An 18,311-nucleotide genomic window follows, 5' to 3' on the forward strand; every position below is an offset into this window, starting at 1 on the left:
TTTTTCTTTGTCTTTAATTTTTGCCAATTTGATTACTATGTGTCTCGGCGTGTTTCTCCTTGGCTTTATCCTGTATGGGACTCTCTGCCTTTCCTGGACGTGGGTGGCTATTTCCTTTCCCATGTTAGGGAAGTTTTTGACTATAATCTCTTCAAATATTTTCTCGGGTCCTTTCTCTCTTCTCCTTCTGGGACCCCTATAATGCAAATGTTGTTGCGTTTAATATTGTCCCAGAGGTCTCTTAGGCTGTCTTCATTTCTTTTCATTCTTTTTTCTTTATTCTGTTCCACAGCAGTGAATTCCACCATTCTGTCTTCTGGGTCACTTATCCGTTCTTCGGCCTCAGTTTTCTATTGATTCCTTCTAGTGTTTTTTGTTTTTGTTTTTGTTTTTTTTTTGCGGTACGCGGGCCTCTCACCATTGTGGCCTCTCCCGTTGCGGAGCACAGGCTCCGGACGCACAGGCTTAGTGGCCGTGGCTCACAGGCCTAGCCGCTCCGCGGCATGTGGGATCTTCCCGGACAAGGGCACGAACCCGCGTCCCCTGCATCTGCAGGCGGACTCGCAACCACTGCGCCACGAGGGGAGCCCCCCTTCTAGTGTATTTTTCACTTCAGTTTTTGTATTGTTCACCTGTTTGTTCTTTAATTCTTCTAGGTCTTTGTTAAACATTTCTTGCATCTTCTCGATCTTTGCCTCCATTCTTTTTCCGAGGTCCTGGATCATCTTCACTATCATTATTCTGAATTCTTTTTCTGGAAGGTTGCCTATCTCTACTTCATTTAGTTGTTTTTCTGGGGTTTTATCTTGTTCCTTCATCTGGTACATAGCCCTCTCTCTGCCTTTTCATCTTGTCTATCTTTCTGTGAATGTGGTTTTCCTTCCACAGGCTGCAGGATTGTAGTTCTTCTTGCTTCTGCTGTCTGCCCTCTGGTGGATGAGGCTATCTAAGAGGCCTGTAAAAGTTTCCTGATGGGAGGGACTGGTGGTGGGTAGAGCTGGGTGTTGCTCTGGTGGGCAGAGCTCAGTAAAACTTTAATCTGCTTGTCTGCTGATGGGTGGGGATGAGTTTCCTCCCTGTTGGTTGTTTGACCTGAGGCGACCCAGCACTGGAGCCTACAGGCTCTTTGGTGAGGCTAATGGTAGGCTCCGGGAGGGCTTATGCAAAGGAGTACTTCCCAGAACTTCTGCCGCCAGTGTCCTTGTCCCCACCGTGAGTCACAGCCATCACCCGCCTCTGCAGGAGACCCTCCAACACTAGCAGGTAGGTCTGGTTCAGTCTCCTATGGGGTCACTGCTCCTTCCCCTGGGTCCCGATGTGCACACTGCTTTGTGTGTGCCCTCCAAGAGTGGAGTCTCTGTTTCCCCCAGTCCTGTCACAGTCCTGCAACCAAATCCCGCTAGCCTTCAAAGTCTGATTCTCTAGGAATTCCTCCTCCCGTTGCTGGACCCCCAGGTTGGGAGGCCTGACGTGGGGCTCAGAACCTTCACTCCAGTGGGAGGACTTCTGTGGTATAAGTGTTCTCCAGTTTGTGAGTCACCCACCCAGCAGTTATGGGATTTGATTTTATTGTGATTGCGCCCCTCCTACCATCTCATTGCGGCTTCTACTTTGTCTTTGGATGTGGGTTATCTTTTTTGGTGAGTTCCAGTGTCTTCCTGTCGATGATTTTTCATCAGTTAGTTGTGATTCCTGTGCTCTCGCAAGAGGGAGTGAGCACACGTCCTTCTACTCCGCCATCTTGAACCCGAGCCTTCCAGACCTTTAGTCCTGTTTGTCGGTTTCTGATGAAGCCAAACTCAACAGCACATGGCCAGTCAGGATTCATAATACTATTAAGTATTTTAAGATGGCTCTATGTACATATATCCAATCATCACACAGTACACATTAAATATATAACAATCTTATTTGTCAGTTGTACCTCAATAAAGCTGAAATTTTAAATTTAAAAAAAGATGGCTATAGGTGATATAAATGAAAAACAGACGTACAAGAAGTCTAAATGAATGGAAATATGGCAAAATAATAATAGTGACTGGGTTAGGCTAGTGTGATTCTGGAGTTTTTTTGGTTTGTTTTTGTATGTGTGTGTGATTGTGTTTTCTAAATGTGTTATAATATAGTTTGTATTTCTTTCTTAGGAAATTTGTGTTCATCATAAGTATAGTTTTAAGTAGGTAAAAATTAAATTGGAAAATACAGAAAGGGAAATAAGAAAAACAAAACCACCTGTAGTCCCACCACTCAAATATACTTACTGTTTACATTTTGGTCTGCTTCTAGTCTTTTTGTTTGTTTGTTTGTTTGTTTGTTTTTTCTTCCACTGTGCTGCACTGCTGGTGGGATGGGATCTTAGTTCCCCAACCAGGGATTGAACCCCAGCCCATGGTAGTGAAGCACCGAGTCCTAACCACTGGACCACCAGGGAACTGCCTCTAGTCTTTTTTTTTAATCATAGCATTTATGTGTTTTTTTTTTAATTATAATCATTCTGTGTAATTCTTTTTATCATTTACTATCACTTTAGTAATAATTCTATTCCTTTTATGATACTAAAAATCACCCTTTAGACAAAGCTGTTTCCAGGAAACCTCAGTGCATCATTGAGTTGCATCAGGATCCTAGAAATCGGACCTTAAAATCATTTTTTTATACTCTTATTTGTGCCATATGTTCATGTATGTGGAGATCTCTTCAAAAGCCAGTGAGGGAACAGGTGAAAACAGTAAGAAGAAAAGAATTTTCGAACTTATTGTGGAACATCAAATGAGCCCACTGAGGGTGGTGATAGGAAGTTGTTCAAGGTGAGGTACCAGCAGGGTCCAGCCGTGTGCCACCGCCACCTAGTGGTTTTGGTTATGAACCATCTCACTCCTGTGAGTCTGAGAGCTGGGCCCCTGGGTTCTAGGCCTTGCTCCAGGACTCTGCCTCTCATCTCTGCTTAGCCTACTGAAAATGGAGCAAGATTACTGTCAGCACACGAATGCCTAGGAGATGTACATATAGTTGCTTGCATGATGAGCACCCAAGGGGCACTGAGTAAAAGGCAGAAGGGCTCAGGAATCTATGAAATGAAACATTCAACTGGGAAGACAGAAGTTTGGAATTCTGGCCCCTGAGATGCCACCAAATCATCATCCTTTTTACGAATCTCTTTTTTAATAAATCTCTTCTCCACTTGTCACTCATTTACCTTATTATCCGAAAAAATGTGTGTCAGTCCTTTCTCTGACAGATGTTTTGATTAGGCTGTTGAGGTGCCAGGTAGTGCAAGAGAAGACACCCTGGTTTGTTAGAGCCATAAAGGGCTGATAGGAATCCAGTTCTACCACTTACTAGCCCTGTGGCTCAGGCTAAGTCACTAAATCTTTCCCCACTCAGTTTCCTCATTCCTCAAATGAAGATAATCATAGCTTTTTTGCTAGGTTATAATAAGGACCATAGCCATTTTTATAATAAAAATCTTTATTGTTAAGTCAGATTATGTCAAAACAATTAAAAACTAATTCAGTTTACTAAGTCCAGGACACACAGGTTTTTCCCTTTTTTTTAACATTTCTGAAGCAGGATGTGTTGGTGACATGCCAGCGTTTTTGCTTTCTTAACAGTCAAAGATGTGTAAACAGTAAGATGTGCTCCGTACACTCTCTGGTATTGTAAATGAAATGTGATAATTAGGTCAGCAGAGTGTTTGCAACTGTCCAGGGAGAACTGTTTTAAGTGCTCTTGGTGGTGTTTGTAAACCCTGAACATGACAACTGGTTCCATGAGGTCTGATGGTGACAGTTCCCTCACTGCTCTGTTACCAGTCTCAGATGTGAACCCATGAGCTACCCTTTCTAGGAAGTTCATTTGGAAAGCATGTGTTGAGGGACTTCCCTGGCTGTCCAGTGGTTAAGACTCCGCGCTTCCGTTGCCGGGGTCATGGGTTTGATCCCTGGTCGGGGAACTGAGATCCCTCGTGCTGCACGATGCAGCCAAAAAGAAAAAGAAAAAAAAAAAACTGAAAAGGAAAGCGTGTGTTCTAAAGTCACTGAGATTACACAGAGCACGGTTCATAATTCAGCAGCCTGTAGCGTTTAGCACCACACAGTACACATGAAGCGAGTAATGGTGGGCTGTTTTGAAGAGGGTACGTAGGAGGGTGGATGTAATCCCTTCTCTAATTCTGTTGGTTCTTTCTCTGCTGTATAGACCGCTGCTTTCTCTCAAGTGGTCTTCGAGGGCTGAATGGGATGTTGCATGGAAAATACCTGATACCTATTCAACCAAGTACATAACCACAGGTTTTACAGGCATATCTTGGTTTATTGTACTTTACTGTGCTTCGCAGATATTGCATTTTTTATGCATTGAAGGTTTATAGCAATCTTGCATCCAGCAAGTCTGTCGGCATCATTTTTCCAACAGCCTTTGCTCACTTTGTGTCTCTGGGTCACATCTCAGTAATTCTCGCAATATTTCAAATTTATTCATTATTATTCTATTTTTTATGCTGATCTGTGATCACTGATCTTTGATGTCACTATTGCCAAAAGATTACAACTCACTAAAGGCTCAGATGATGGTTAGCACCTTTTGACAGTAAGGTATTTTTAATTAGGGTATGTGCATAGTTTTTTAGGCAATGCCATTGCACACTTAACAGACTACTACTACTACTTTTATACGCACTGGGAGGGACTTCCCTGGCGGTCCAGTGGTTAAGACTCTGCTCTTCCACTTCCGGGGGTGCGGGTTCCATCCCTGGTCAGGGAACTAAGATCCCACACGCCATGCGGCACGGCCAAAAAAAGAAAAAAATTTCTTTTTCCAAAAAAAAAAAATAGGTTTATGCACTGGGAAACCGAAAACGGTGTGTGATTTGCTTTACTGCAAATAAAGCAGTAAATGGAACCTGCAGTACCTCCGAGGTCTGCCCGTACTCTCCATCTCCTTGGCAACTGTCCCTAGTCTTTTTCCCTCTGTCTTTCAGTCTAATAAAGTTCCTGTTGTTCAGCACCCGCACCACATGCATCCATTGACGCCCCTCATCACCTACAGCAACGACCACTTCTCCCCTGGCTCCCCTCCCACACACCTCTCCCCAGAGATCGATCCAAAGACAGGTGAGTCAGCGGCTGCTCAGGCTGGACCAGCTCCACAGCTCCAGTGGGGGCGGGCTTTTCTTCTCGGGGAGTATTTCAGCCCTGGAATCGGACAGACCTGGGTTCAAACCATGTCTCCAACTCTCAATTGTCTCTAACCCTGCCCACTAAGTTTAGCCTTTTCAGTTCGCTCATCAGTGCCTTACGTGTCCCTTCTGCATCACTGGGTCATCGTGAGGATGAAAGGAGATTACATGAGATGATGCACAGGGCCTGGCTCCACAGCAAAAGCATTTGGTGTTGCTCTGCCACTGCTTCTTTTACTTCAGAATCTCTTAAAACTTTAAGATTGGAATGACCTGGAAGGGGGGAAGAAACCTCCTTTTCTCATTGACTTTGAAGTCTAGCCGGCCGCAGGCTGTGCCTCCTTAAACCAAAAACCTATGCCCTAAACTGGACCTATGGAAGTAAACAGTCTAGCCAGACGTAAGTATAGCTATAAAGCAGTAGACTGAGTTGGCTTGTTGTTTTTTAACTTGCTCACCCAGACTGCATCCCAGCGGGAGCCGTAGTTTTCTTAAAATTCCCATAGAGTTTCCATGGGTCAAAGCATTTTTGGAGCTCCTCTTTAGAGAAATCACAGCTACTACAAGTCACAGATAATAAGGAGGACAAATGTGGAACAGAGATCCAAAGTTTATCTTTCCATGAATGAGGCAGCTTTTCTAGCTGATGACCCTTGGGATATCTTGGGTCCCTCAGTCCAAAAGTTCCTGCCTGTGTCTTGGACGACTCCTGAATGAACAGCTGGACGTTACTGGTGACATTGGGCAGGGATAATAAAAGAAAGGGCCTTCCAAGCTCCAGGGCACCTGGGAATATAGGGCAAGGAACCTCCTGTTTGATATTATTTTTAAGGTGTTACTGTAGGGCCAAGGAATTGTCTGACACATCTCTCTTTGGAAGCAGGAGTCCCCCGGCCCCCTCACCCGTCTGAGCTGTCTCCGTATTACCCACTGTCTCCCGGAGCTGTCGGGCAAATCCCCCATCCCCTCGGCTGGCTCGTCCCACAGTAAGGAAACTTACAGCCTTTCTTACCCTCCCTCCTTCCTTATGCTGAGTTCTAACTTCTGTACCTCCAGCCGGTCCTGGTGGTCCGTATACAGACGCCCCCACCCCCCACCCCCCACGTGGAGCCCTCTCACCAAAGCCCAGGACTCAGACCTCCCTGCTCTCCCCAGGGCAGTGTCCCCCCAGCTCTTCCTTCCTACTTCCTGCCTTTACTTATCATCCTTTCTTCCCAACCGCCTCTCCTTCCCTGTCCTGAACATTCCCATTTTAGCCAATTTGCTGACCAGATTTCCTTGCTCCTGGCCCTTATAGGCAAGGACAGCCCATGTACTCCCTTCCTCCCGGCGGCTTCCGGCACCCCTACCCCGCCCTCGCCATGAATGCCTCAATGTCCAGGTGAGTCCTGGGACTGGAGCTGTGAGCGGGAAGTGGCAGTGCAGGGAATGGTTGTCTACCAGCGTCCCTGCCATTTCTGACCGTTACACAGCTTTCTCTTGGCAGTAAGCGAGGAGGCTCACCTTTCCTCCTGCCTCTCTGATAAGGTGGGGATGGAGACCGTAGGCTCAGCTCACTCTTGCCCCATCTCTCTAAGAGAAGCATTTCAAAGCCCTCGCACTCAACCCTCCTGCACGTCCCCTCACGGGCTGGGCTGGGCTTTGTGGCACTGAAGCATTTTGAGTACGTCACTCTGAAGCCAGAGGCTGGGAGATTAATTGTTCCTGCAATGATGTCAGGAGAGGGGAACAGTGAAAGGGGATTTCTGTCTCAGTGGCCTATCTACCTGACAGTGGTACCGCCAATGACAAAAGAAGTGCAACCCACAGCCTAAGCCCTTCTTTCCCCCCACCGTGTACCCTGGCCTCAGACCCGCTGCATCTTCTTTTGTGTTTTGCATCCTACCTGCTTTCAGCAGCAGATATAGGAAACCTGCACGCTTGTGGGGGAAGGGAGGTTTGTTGGGTGTTTCCCAAACCGGTTCTGTCGAGGTCAGCGCATGGCCTTCCGTTGCTCCAACGCTGCCACAGCAGAGGTGTTTACACGCCTCTGCCGTCAAGACTGGGGGCCCGCCACATCCTCTGTGAGTGACAGGCATTCTGCCTGAATCCCTCTGTTGTCTTTGTTTCCATCTGGTACATAGCCTGGTTTCCAGTCGGTTCTCCCCTCACATGGTGGCTCCGGCCCATCCTGGTCTGCCCACCTCAGGGATCCCCCACCCCGCCATCGTCTCCCCCATCGTCAAGCAGGAACCGGCGCCCCCCAGCCTGAGCCCGGCCGTGATCGCGTGAGTGACAGACAGCCTGATGGGGGGTGGCCAGTCTCTGAGCGAGCGAGTGCCATTGGTTGCTTTCTTGGGGACATTCAGCTGGCAGCACAGCAGCTTCCTCAACTACACCCTCTCCCTTGGGAACTGTTCCCTTTGACCCCTGGAGTTCTCATCCTCTCAGAGACACCGTGCGTCTCTTCTCACATTAAGGAAAGTTTTACAACCAGGACTTTGAGGCTGAAAGAGAACCTGAGCTTTTAGCTTCCTTCTCCCCCTCCCACCCCGCCCCCCATACCCCCGAAAATTGTAAGGCCCCAGAAAGGAGAATATTCTCAAGGTCACATGGCTGACCGGTGGCAGAGCTGCGCCCAGCACCAAGGCCTGTGCTTTGTCCGCTGTGCCATAAAGACAGCAGGAAAGCCAAAGTCGGTGCCTCATAGCCGAGGAGACCTCCTCTCTCCGTTTCTGCCTCAAGTGCCCTGCCCCCCTCCTCTTTCTCACGTGCGGCCATTGCATCCCAGATCTCACCACCACCCTCTGCTCCTTTGTCAGGAAGTTGTCCTTTGCTGGAACATGGCCGGAGGTCTGTCAGAGGCTAGGAACTAGGTGCTCAGGCTCTGAAAGCAACCCTGGGCAACTTGCATTATCATCCAAGCAACAGCATCTCCCCTCCCCAGAGGCAGACAGCCCTTAGCCTCCTAGAGAGATGACAGCTGACACCAGCTAACCTACAGCCTTATGACTTCCCAGGAAATCACCTGTCACAGTGAAAAAAGAGGAAGAAAAGAAACCCCACGTGAAGAAGCCTCTTAATGCCTTCATGTTATATATGAAGGAGATGAGGGCCAAGGTGGTGGCCGAGTGTACCCTGAAGGAAAGTGCAGCCATTAACCAGATCCTGGGGAGAAAGGTAAGGCATGCCCTTGTGCTCCGGGCTGTGCGGCTCAGCGTCCCCCACGCTCACCTCTCTGTCCTCGCTGGTCCTCTCTCCCGCAGTGGCACAACCTGTCCCGGGAAGAACAGGCCAAGTACTACGAACTGGCCCGGAAGGAGCGGCAGCTTCACTCGCAGCTCTACCCGACCTGGTCAGCCCGGGACAACTACGTACGTGCCCATCAGACAGCAGGAGCAGCCTCTGCGAGAGGAAGAGGGGAAAAGGAAGCTGACTCCGTCGATAGGGGACCCCATCAACGGAGTCAGCTTCCAGGGAGGCCAGGGAGAAGTCTGTATTTCTCTAGAAATAAGGAAGACATTTTAGTTCTCAGGAGGGCAACAAGGCCATGGTTTGGTATCCTGGGGACAGACTCAAATTTGTGCCTGTCCCATTGGAAGTGGACTCAGCCTTTAATTCCGTAATTCGGGGTGCAGTGTGAGCTGTGTGCTAGCTCTGTGGTCAGTGTCCCTAGCCAAGGGTTCCCAGCCTGGGGCTCAGAGACCAATGCGTAAGCCGCTGCCCGCGTTTCTGATAACTCCCTGAAACTGAGAAGGTTTTTGTATGTATGCTGTTACTTGCTTTTTTTGTGCTAAAAGCCTGCATAGCTACGTTAGTTTTGGGGGGGTCTTTGTTTGTTTATTTGTGGGTTTTTTTGCCGATTGAACCCACGCCCTCGGCAGTGAAAGCACAGAGCCCTAACCACTGGACAGCTGGGGAATTCCCAGCTGCATTAGATTTTCAGTGAGACCTGGGACCCCTCAGAAAAGATCAGGAACCTTACACTGTTTTAGGGAGAGAAATGGAAAAATAAGCCTGAAGGACAGGGAAAGAATGAGGCCTTCCGAGAAAGCCAGGACACCCGAGCTGGAGGGAAGGGATCCAGTGGAGGAGGGAAGCAGTGTTCCAGGAAGGCTCACTGTGTCACCTTGTGGGGCTGCTGCGGGGAGTGTGATCTGGGTGCCCAGTACAGGAAGTATCCTGTCTCCCCGCTTCATAGCTGGGAGTCCCCCAGAAAAGCCGGGTATTCTGTCCCTGGTAACCTCTTCCTTTGGCTGTATCTTTCAGGGTAAGAAAAAGAAGAGGAAGCGAGAAAAGCAGCTGTCCCAGACCCAGTCCCAGCAGCAAGTCCAGGAGGCAGACGGTGAGTCTTCAGGAGGACCCTGCATCTTTCCTTCTTTTTCCCACTATCCCAGCTACACCCGCCAGCACTTTGTACCCGGGTCTCTGATGGACACGGTGACAGTGCCGTATTATGATAGCTGCCATTTTCAAGGCCTCAGCCTTATGTACACTCGGCGGCGGGGGGGGGGGGGGGGCGTGTTATTATTATCCCCTTTTTGAAGATGATCTTTTAAGAGGCTCGAAGAAGTGAAGGAATTTTTCCAGTCACTCTGCTTGTTAAATGGTCCAGCACTTTGTCACGTGGAAGGCTCTTTTCAATTCAGTTGAGTTATGTCTTATTTGAGGGTTAGGTTCTAAAATCAATGCGTAGGGTAAAAACGGAATGTCGCTGAAATGATCCTTGAAATTCCCTTAGGAAGGCAGCCCATTAGAGACTGACATATCACCTATCAGTGAATCCAACAGAATCAGGTTTTCCTCCAATGTTTGTTTGGTCGAATATCAGAAATAATCGTTCACTTGGATTGGGGGCGGGGCCCTTTGTGCCACAAATATATACTGTATCTTTTTACACCAGAATCACACCCAGCAGAGGGAGGCTCACACCGTGACCAGTATTTCAGTCAAGCCTCCCATCTCATGCTCACTCCAGGACAAGTGCAGAACTTGTTTAGTTCCATCTATAGTGCTTTTTTGTGGGGTGGGGGGTCGGGGGGAGTTGCACCACCCAGCTTGTGGGGTCTTAGTTCCCTGACCAGGGATCAAACCCGGGGCCACAGCAGTGAAAGCACCAAGTCCTGACCCCTGGACCGCCAGGGAAGTCCCCTAAAGTGCTTTTTATCACCTTGCTTTTCTTTTCATCTCCTTTCCTACCCTTCTAATATCTGTATAATTTGTGTATTCATCTCCATAGGAGTACATGTAAGTTAACTATGTATATGATGTGAAATCCACTGTATACCACGTTGCTTAGCAGGTGCTATACTATCTCTGACGGCACCATAAACCAAAGATCTTAAAGCAAATTGAGTGGAGATCCATCCCGAGAATGATGAGATTTCAGCAGGAAGATGATGATGTGATAGGCTGAGCTATTTTCCTTCCAGGCAGGCACTGAATGGGTCTTTGGCATTTGGGCATTGCCCCTTGTCTGTGCTCTAGGTGTCTTGAAAGCCACAGCCGTCATTTCAGGTTCTCACGTCCCTCCCTGTACGCACTCTTGTTTCCGGAGTTGACGTGTACAGCTGGGCTTCCTCGGCAACCTCCGCCTCCCCCCGCGCTCCTAGCTGCTAACTCCTTCGTGTGGTTTTTTTTTACCCCTAGGTGCTCTGGCCTCCAAAAGCAAGAAGCCATGTGTCCAGTACCTGCCCCCTGAGAAGCCCTGTGACAGCCCTGCCTCCTCCCACGGCAGCATGCTGGACTCGCCGGCCACGCCCTCCACGGCCTTGGCCTCCCCGGCTGCCCCGGCCGCCACCCACTCGGAGCAAGCCCAGCCCCTCTCCCTCACCACCAAGCCAGAGACCCGGGCCCAGCTGGCTCTCCACTCGGCTGCCTTCCTGTCAGCGAAGGCTGCCGCCACCTCCTCTGGCCAGATGGGCAGCCAGCCCCCCGTCCTGTCCCGGCCCCTCCCCCTGGGGTCCGTGCCCACAGCTCTGCTGACGTCCCCCCCTTCCTTCCCAGCCACGCTGCATGCCCACCAGGCCCTCCCCGTGCTCCAGGCCCAGCCTCTTTCCTTGGTCACCAAGTCTGCCCACTAAGCTGCCCCCTGACCTATGCAGGCTGTCACGTGACTCATCGAGTAGTAATGATGCAGAAGAAGAAGAAGAAAAAAAAAAAAAGGAAACTTTATTGGTCAATATTTGACCACTCTGGACTGTTCTGTAAAGTGACTGGTAACAGCAGCAATTTACATTTTGTAGATGTAACCAGTAGCTGATCTTAAGGCTTTTTTAAAAAACAAAACAAAACAAAACAAAAATCTTTAAAAAACGAGAACTGAAAAGTAGTGTGTTATTCTTCCTGTTTGTGCAGCGGTGGATGGACCTGGGCAGAAGGCACCTGTGTCTCTACCTCCTGGACTCTCTGCCCTCCTCTTTCTTCCCATCACCCCCCCCCACCCCCGCCCCGCGTCCGGCTTCCCCCACCCAGCCTGCATGCTGGCCGTTGCTGCCACTCCTAGCCCGCAGCCTCTTCATCTACATCCCATTCCTGGACATTCCCTTTTACTTGGCCCACGTTTTTCTCCTTTGCTCAGCTCCTTGGGTTCTTGCCTTCATCTTCGTCCTCTGCCCAGTGTAAGGCTGTCACCATGTGAGAAGACACCTCGGCCTCGTTTGTCTCCACCAGCGTCCCCTTTCCCTCAGTGGCCCTAATGCCCCAGTCTCCAGCTTTTGGTGGGGGAAGAGGTCCTCTGCAGGGGTTCTTCCCCGCATTTAAAGGGACTCAAGGTGCCTGCCACTTCCTCAGTGAAGAAGCCTGTGTACCACCCCCTCACCAGTCAAGATGTCCCCTCACAGCCCCAGAGTGGCAGACAGGACCTGGCTCCAAGGTCTGGCTCCTGTCACCCGGGTCCGTGCTAGCACAATCTGCCAAAGCTCTAAAGACCCTCCTCCCTCCCCCATCACCTCACATGCTTCTTCTGTGTGTATTTCTTTTCATTTTTATGGGGTTTTTTGGAGCAATTTAAACTCCCAGTTGTTTATTTTCACAAAAGAAAATAAAATTGCAGTTGCAAGACCTTTTCTGAGTATTTTAGTCCTTTTCTTGAATCAAGCCCCCTTCTTCACACCAAGCCCTGTGTGAGATTTTTGCAGACATGCAAAGGAGGAATGCCACTTGTTGGAAGGGGGTATAAATCATGGCTGACACGACTAGAAAAATTCAACCCAGTTTCCAGCCTCAAGTGTGCACAGACCAGTCAGTATAGATAACTGAGATACAAAGGGATGAATCTTTCTATTTTCGTTTGTCTTCTTGTAATTTCCAAGATAGGAGAGGTATCCTTGGATTGCTTTGCATGTATCTAGCACTGCAATTAATTTTTTTTGTTGTTACAGTGTTAATTGAGGTATAATTCACATGACATACAATTCACCCATTTAAAGTGTACAATTCGGGACTCCCCTGGTGGCGCAGTGGTTAAGAATCCACCTACCAATGCAGAGGACACGGGTTCAATCCCTGGTCCAGGAAGATCCCACATGTTGCGGAGCAACTAAGCCCGTGCACCACAACTACTGAGCCCGCGCTCTAGAGCCCGCAAGCCACAACTACTGAGCGTGCGGGCCACAACTACTGAAGCCCGCGCTCCTAGAGACCGTGCGCCACAACAAGAGAAGCCACCGCAGTGAGTAGCGTGCGCACCACAACAAAGAGTAGCCCCCGCTCGCCGCAACTAGAGAAAGCCTGCGTGCAGCAACGGAGACCCAGCGCAGACAAAAAAAAAAAAAACACAGCACAACACATGAAGTGTACAATTCAATGGTTTTGACTGTGTTCAAAGTCGTGTACCCATCATCACACTGGACTTCAGAACATTTTCATTACTTCAAAAAGAATCCCCATACTCTTTAGAACTTACCCTCCACTTCCTCCTTCTCACACCCCCCATCCCCACCTCCAGCCCTAAACAACCATGAAGGTGGGATCCTCCAGGACCGGGGCACGAACCCGTGTCCCCTGCATCGGCAGGCGGACTCTCGACCACTGCGCCACCAGGGAAGCCCAACTTTCTTTTCTTTTCTTTTCTTTTTTTTAAACATCTTTATTGGAGTGTAATTGCTTTACAATGGTGTGTTAGTTTCTGCTGTATAACAAAGTGAATCAGCTATACATAGACATATATCCCCATATCTCACGTCTCCCTCCCTCCCATCCTCCCTATCCCACCCCTCTAGGTGGTCACAGCACCGAGCTGATCTCCCTGTGCTATGTGGCTGCTTCCCACTAGCTATCTGTTTTACATTTGGTAGTGTATATATGTCAGTGCTACTCTCTCACTTCATCCCAGCTTACCCTTCCCCCTCCCCGTGTCCTCAAGTCCATTTTCTACGTCCATGAATCTACTTTCTATCTCTGGATTTGTCTGTTCTGGACATTTCGTTTAAATGGAATCATATTCTATGTGGTCCTTTCTCACTGACTTCTTTCAGCAGAGTATTTTCAAGATTCATCCATGTAGTAACCTGTATCGGCACATCATTCCCTTTTTTTTTTTTTTAATGATGGTAAAATAGGTAAATAACAAAATTCACCACTTTAACCATTTTTAGGTGTACAATTCAGTAGCTTTAATTACCTTCACAGTGTTGTGCAACCATCACCACTATCTGTTTCCAAAACTTTTCATCACCCCAAACAGAGTCTCTATAACCATTAGGCAATAACTCCCTCATTCCCCTCCCCTCAGCTCCTAGTAACCTCTAATCCACTTTCGCTTTCAATGAATTTGCCTATTCGAAATATTCCATATAAATGGAATCATAAAATATTTATCCTTTTGTGCCTGGCTTATTTAACTTAGCTTAATGTTTTCAAGATGCATTCATGTTGTAACGTATCCGAATTTCATTCTATTTTAAGCCTTGTCTTCCTTTACCTTTTTTTGAGTACGTGCCAGATTTTTTTACCCTACTCAGACATACAGCTTTTTAAATTGTGGTAAATATAAAATATATAAAATATATAAATATTATATATTTTATATATATATATATGTGGACAATCTAGTGGCATTAAGTACATTCACAATGTTGTGCAACCGTAACCACTAACAACTTCCAGAACTATTTCATCATCCCAAACAGAAACTCCATACCTATTAAATATTAACTCCCCATTCCTCCCTCCCCCCAGACTTTAAGAACCTGCAATCTACTTTATATCTTGAAAAATTTGCCTATTTTAGGTACCTCATATAAGTAGAATCGTACAATACTTGTCCCTTCATGTCTGGCTTATTTCACTTAGCATAATGTTTTCAAGGTTCATCCATATTGTAGCTTGTATTGATATCAGAACTTCATTCCTTTTTATGGCTGAATAATAGTCCATTGTATGTATAAACTACATTTTGTTTATTCATCTATTGATGAACACATGGGTTGTTTCCACATTTTGGCTATTGTGAATAATGTTGCTGTGAACTTTCGCATACAAATATAACGTTTGAGTCCCTGTTTTCAATTCTTCGGGGTTTATATGTAGAAGTGGGATTGCTGGGTCATATTGGTAATTCTATGTTTAACATTTTGAGGATTTGCCAAACTCTTTTTCATAGCAGCTGCAACATTTTACATTCAAATCAGCAATGTTTGAGGGCTCCAATTTCTCCACATCCTCACCAACATATTATTTTCTTTTTTTTAAATACAGTTTTTAAAGGTTACACTCTATTTACAGTTATTACAAAATACTGGCTATATTCCCCATGTTGTACATTATATCTTTTAGCCTATCTTACACCCAGTAGTTTGTACCACCCACTCTCCCACTGATAACCACTAGTTTGTTCTCTGTATCTGTTTGAGTCTGCTTCTTTTTTGTTATATTCACTAGTTTGTTGTATTTTTTAGATTCCACATATAAATGATGTCATTCAGTATTTGTCTTTATCTGTCTGACTTATTTCATTTAGCATAATGCCCTCCAAGTCCATCCACGTTGCTGCAAAAGACAAAATTTTGTGGTTTTTTTTATGTCTGAGTAGTTTTCCATTGTGTATATACACCACATCTTCTTTACCCACTCATCTGTTGATGGACACTCAGATTGCTTCCATATCTTGGCGATTGTAAATAATGCTGCTATGAACATTGGGGTGCATGTATCTTTTCGAATGGGGTGCATGTATCTTTTCGAATTAGCGTTTATGTTATTTTTCAGATATATAGCCAGGAATGGAATTGCTGGGTCATATGGTAGTTCTATTTTTAGTTTTTTGAGAAGCCTCCATACTGTTTTCCACAGTGGCTGCACAAATTTACATTCCTACCAACAGTGTACGAGGGTTCCCTTTTCTCCACATCCTCACCAACATTTGTTATTCGTGTGTTTTTTTGATGATAGCCATTATGGCAGGTGTGAGGTGATATCTACTTGTGGTTTTGATTTGCATTTCCCTGATGCATTTTCCTATTTTCTGTTTTTTTATTATAGCCATCCTAGTAGGTGTGGAGTGTGTCTCACTGTGATTTTGATTTGCATTTACCCAACTAATACTAATGATGTTGAACAACCATTCATATGTTTATTAGCCAGTTATCCCAGCACCATTTGTTGAAAAGACTATTCTTTCCCCCGTCGAACATTCAGCACCCTTGTCAAAAATCAACTGACCATAAATATATAGGTTTATTTCCTGACTCTCAATTCTATTCCATTCATCCATATATCTTTATGCCTGTACCACACTGTCCTAATTACTGTAATTTTGTAATAAGTTTTAAAATTGGGAAATGAGAGTCCTCTGATTTTGTTCTTCTTTTTCAAACCTGTATTGGCTATTCTGGGTCTCTTGCATTTTCGTATAAATTTTAGTATCAGCTTGTCAATTTCTGCAAAGAAGCCACCTGGGATTTTTACAGGGATTGTGTTGGTAGATCAATTTGGGGAGCATAGACATTCTAACAATTATGTCTTCCAATCCATGAATATGGGATGTCTTTCCATTTATTTAGGGCTTCTTTAGTTTTTTTTAATAATACTTTATTGTTTCAGAGTGTACGTTTTGCATTTCTTTTGTTAAATTTATTCTTAAATTTTATTTTATTATTTTTGATACTACTGTAAATGGAATTTTTCTTAATTTCATTTTTAGATTGTTGCAAGTGTATAGAAATATAATTGATTTTTATATATTGATCTCACATCTTACATCCTTGCTGAACTCGTCCTAATAAATTTTTAGAAAATCCTCAGGATTCTCTTTATACAAGATCATGTTATCTGAAAACAGAGATAGTTTTACTTCTTCCTTTTCAATCTGGAGGCTTCTTATTTTGTTTTCTTGCTGAATTGTCTTGGCTACTTACAGTACAAATTTGAGTAGAAGTGGTGGGAGCAGACATGGTTCCTTATCTCAGGAGGAAAGCATCTAGTCTTTTACCATTAACTATGTTAGTTGTGAGGTTTCTGTACATGCCCCCTTCAGGTTGAGGAAGTTCCCTTCTTTTCCAAATTTGTTGAGTATTTTTATCACGAAGAAGTACAAGGAAATTTAAGATTTATTCAAGTTGCACCCTACCATTCCCTTAAACCAAAATTGGTGTGAGTTAAGAGTTAGTGCTAAAATCTGCCTTCTCTACTCCTATTCTAGGTAGCAGCACTTCCTGGAGAAAAACCACACACCTGAAATAGGTGCCACAGTAGATTTGTGCCTCACATAAGCCAGGCCTATATCCTATATCCAAGCCATCTCCACAGTAAATTTGTGCCTCACGTAAGCCTGGCCTATATCCTATATCCAGTCTGTTGGTATTACCTCCCAAATTTTTCTTGAGTCCAACCACTTCCCTCCATTCTCACTGTCCCTATGCTAGTCCTACTAGGACTATTGCAACAGCCTCCTACCTGATTAACTTCTAAATCCACTCTTCTCTTCCCACCACCCCAAGAGTAGATTCTTCACCCTACGACCAGACTAATCTTCAAAAATTCCCAACTCTGGGGACTCCCCTGGTGGCACAGTGGCTAAGAATCCTCCTGCCAATGCAGGGGACACGGGTTTGAGCCCTGGTCCGGGAGTATCCCACATGCCGTGAAGCAACTAAGCCCCTGCGCCACAACTACTGAGCCTGAACTCTAGAGCCAACGAGCCACAACTACTGAAACCCACGTGCTCTAGGGCCCACCTGCCGCAACTACTGAGCCCGCATGCCACAACTACTGAAGCCCGCGCGCCAAGAGCCCGTGCTCCACAACAAGAGAAGCCACCGCAATGAGAAGCCCGCGCACCGCGACGAAGAGTAGCCCCTGCTCACTACATCTAGAGAAAGCCTGCAGCAACGAAGACCCAATGCAGCACCACCCCCCAAAAAATAATAATTCCCAACTCTATCTTTCCCCTACTTAAACAGCTTTAATGGATTCTCGTTCATGTTAAGATAAAATATAAAAGCCTGGACATAGCCCACAAACTCTGCATGATTTGGACCCTTATTTTCTCTCCTGCCTAATAATATGGGCACAAGGTCAGCCTTAATAATTTGCCATTCCCCTACCTACATGCACAGACACAAGCGCACACAAACGCGCACACGAGTGCACCAAGCCAATATCCTTTTTTTAAAATTGAAATACGGTTCATGGACAATATTGTTAGTTTCAGGTGTACTGCATAGTGATTTGACATTTGCATACATTACAAAATACACCACAATAAGTCTAGTAACCATTTGTCCTAAGCCAAATCCTTTAATGTTAGTCAAGTATTTATTTAGGGGAGGTGGAGAGAATTTTAGAAACATTCATTTACCAATTCACTTCCTTAAGCCAGAGTCACAGTTCTGAACTAATTTGTAAAAGATTTCTCACTTCTCTCTGATTCTTATTCTCTCCTTAGTAATGAGGGTGTGTGTGAGAGATTTTCTTACAACAGAGAAACATTGAGAAGCATATTAAAGGGGTTTTTTTTAGATTATTTTTATTTATTTTAATTTTATTATTTTAATTTTTGGCCACGCCCCTTGCCTTGTGGGATCTTAGTTCCCCAACCAGGGATCGAACCCCAGCCACCGCAGTGAAAGCGCCGCGTCCTAACCACTGGACTAAAAGGTTTTAAAATAGCAAAACAGGGCTTCCCTGGTGGTGCAGTGGTTGAGAGTCCGCCTGC

At 46.0% G+C, this 18,311-nt stretch overlaps 1 protein-coding gene across 1 annotated transcript in view; it reads left to right on the plus strand.

Annotated features, from left to right (window-relative positions):
- TCF7L1 (transcription factor 7 like 1) overlaps positions 1-12,212 on the plus strand; it is a 163,913-nt gene extending 151,701 nt beyond the window's left edge. Inside the window, exons 5-12 of the mRNA XM_024129855.3 lie at positions 4,979-5,111; positions 6,060-6,162; positions 6,474-6,557; positions 7,300-7,443; positions 8,176-8,335; positions 8,422-8,529; positions 9,425-9,500; positions 10,805-12,212. Of these exons, the coding sequence (XP_023985623.1) occupies positions 4,979-5,111; positions 6,060-6,162; positions 6,474-6,557; positions 7,300-7,443; positions 8,176-8,335; positions 8,422-8,529; positions 9,425-9,500; positions 10,805-11,238 (1,242 nt within the window). The 3' untranslated portion in view covers positions 11,239-12,212. The remainder of the gene's footprint in view (positions 1-4,978; positions 5,112-6,059; positions 6,163-6,473; positions 6,558-7,299; positions 7,444-8,175; positions 8,336-8,421; positions 8,530-9,424; positions 9,501-10,804) is intronic.
- Positions 12,213-18,311: the final 6,099 nt, after the last annotated feature.

Source organism: Physeter macrocephalus, chromosome 12 (assembly GCF_002837175.3).
Source record: "Physeter macrocephalus isolate SW-GA chromosome 12, ASM283717v5, whole genome shotgun sequence".
Classification (NCBI taxonomy): Eukaryota; Metazoa; Chordata; class Mammalia; order Artiodactyla; family Physeteridae; genus Physeter; species Physeter macrocephalus.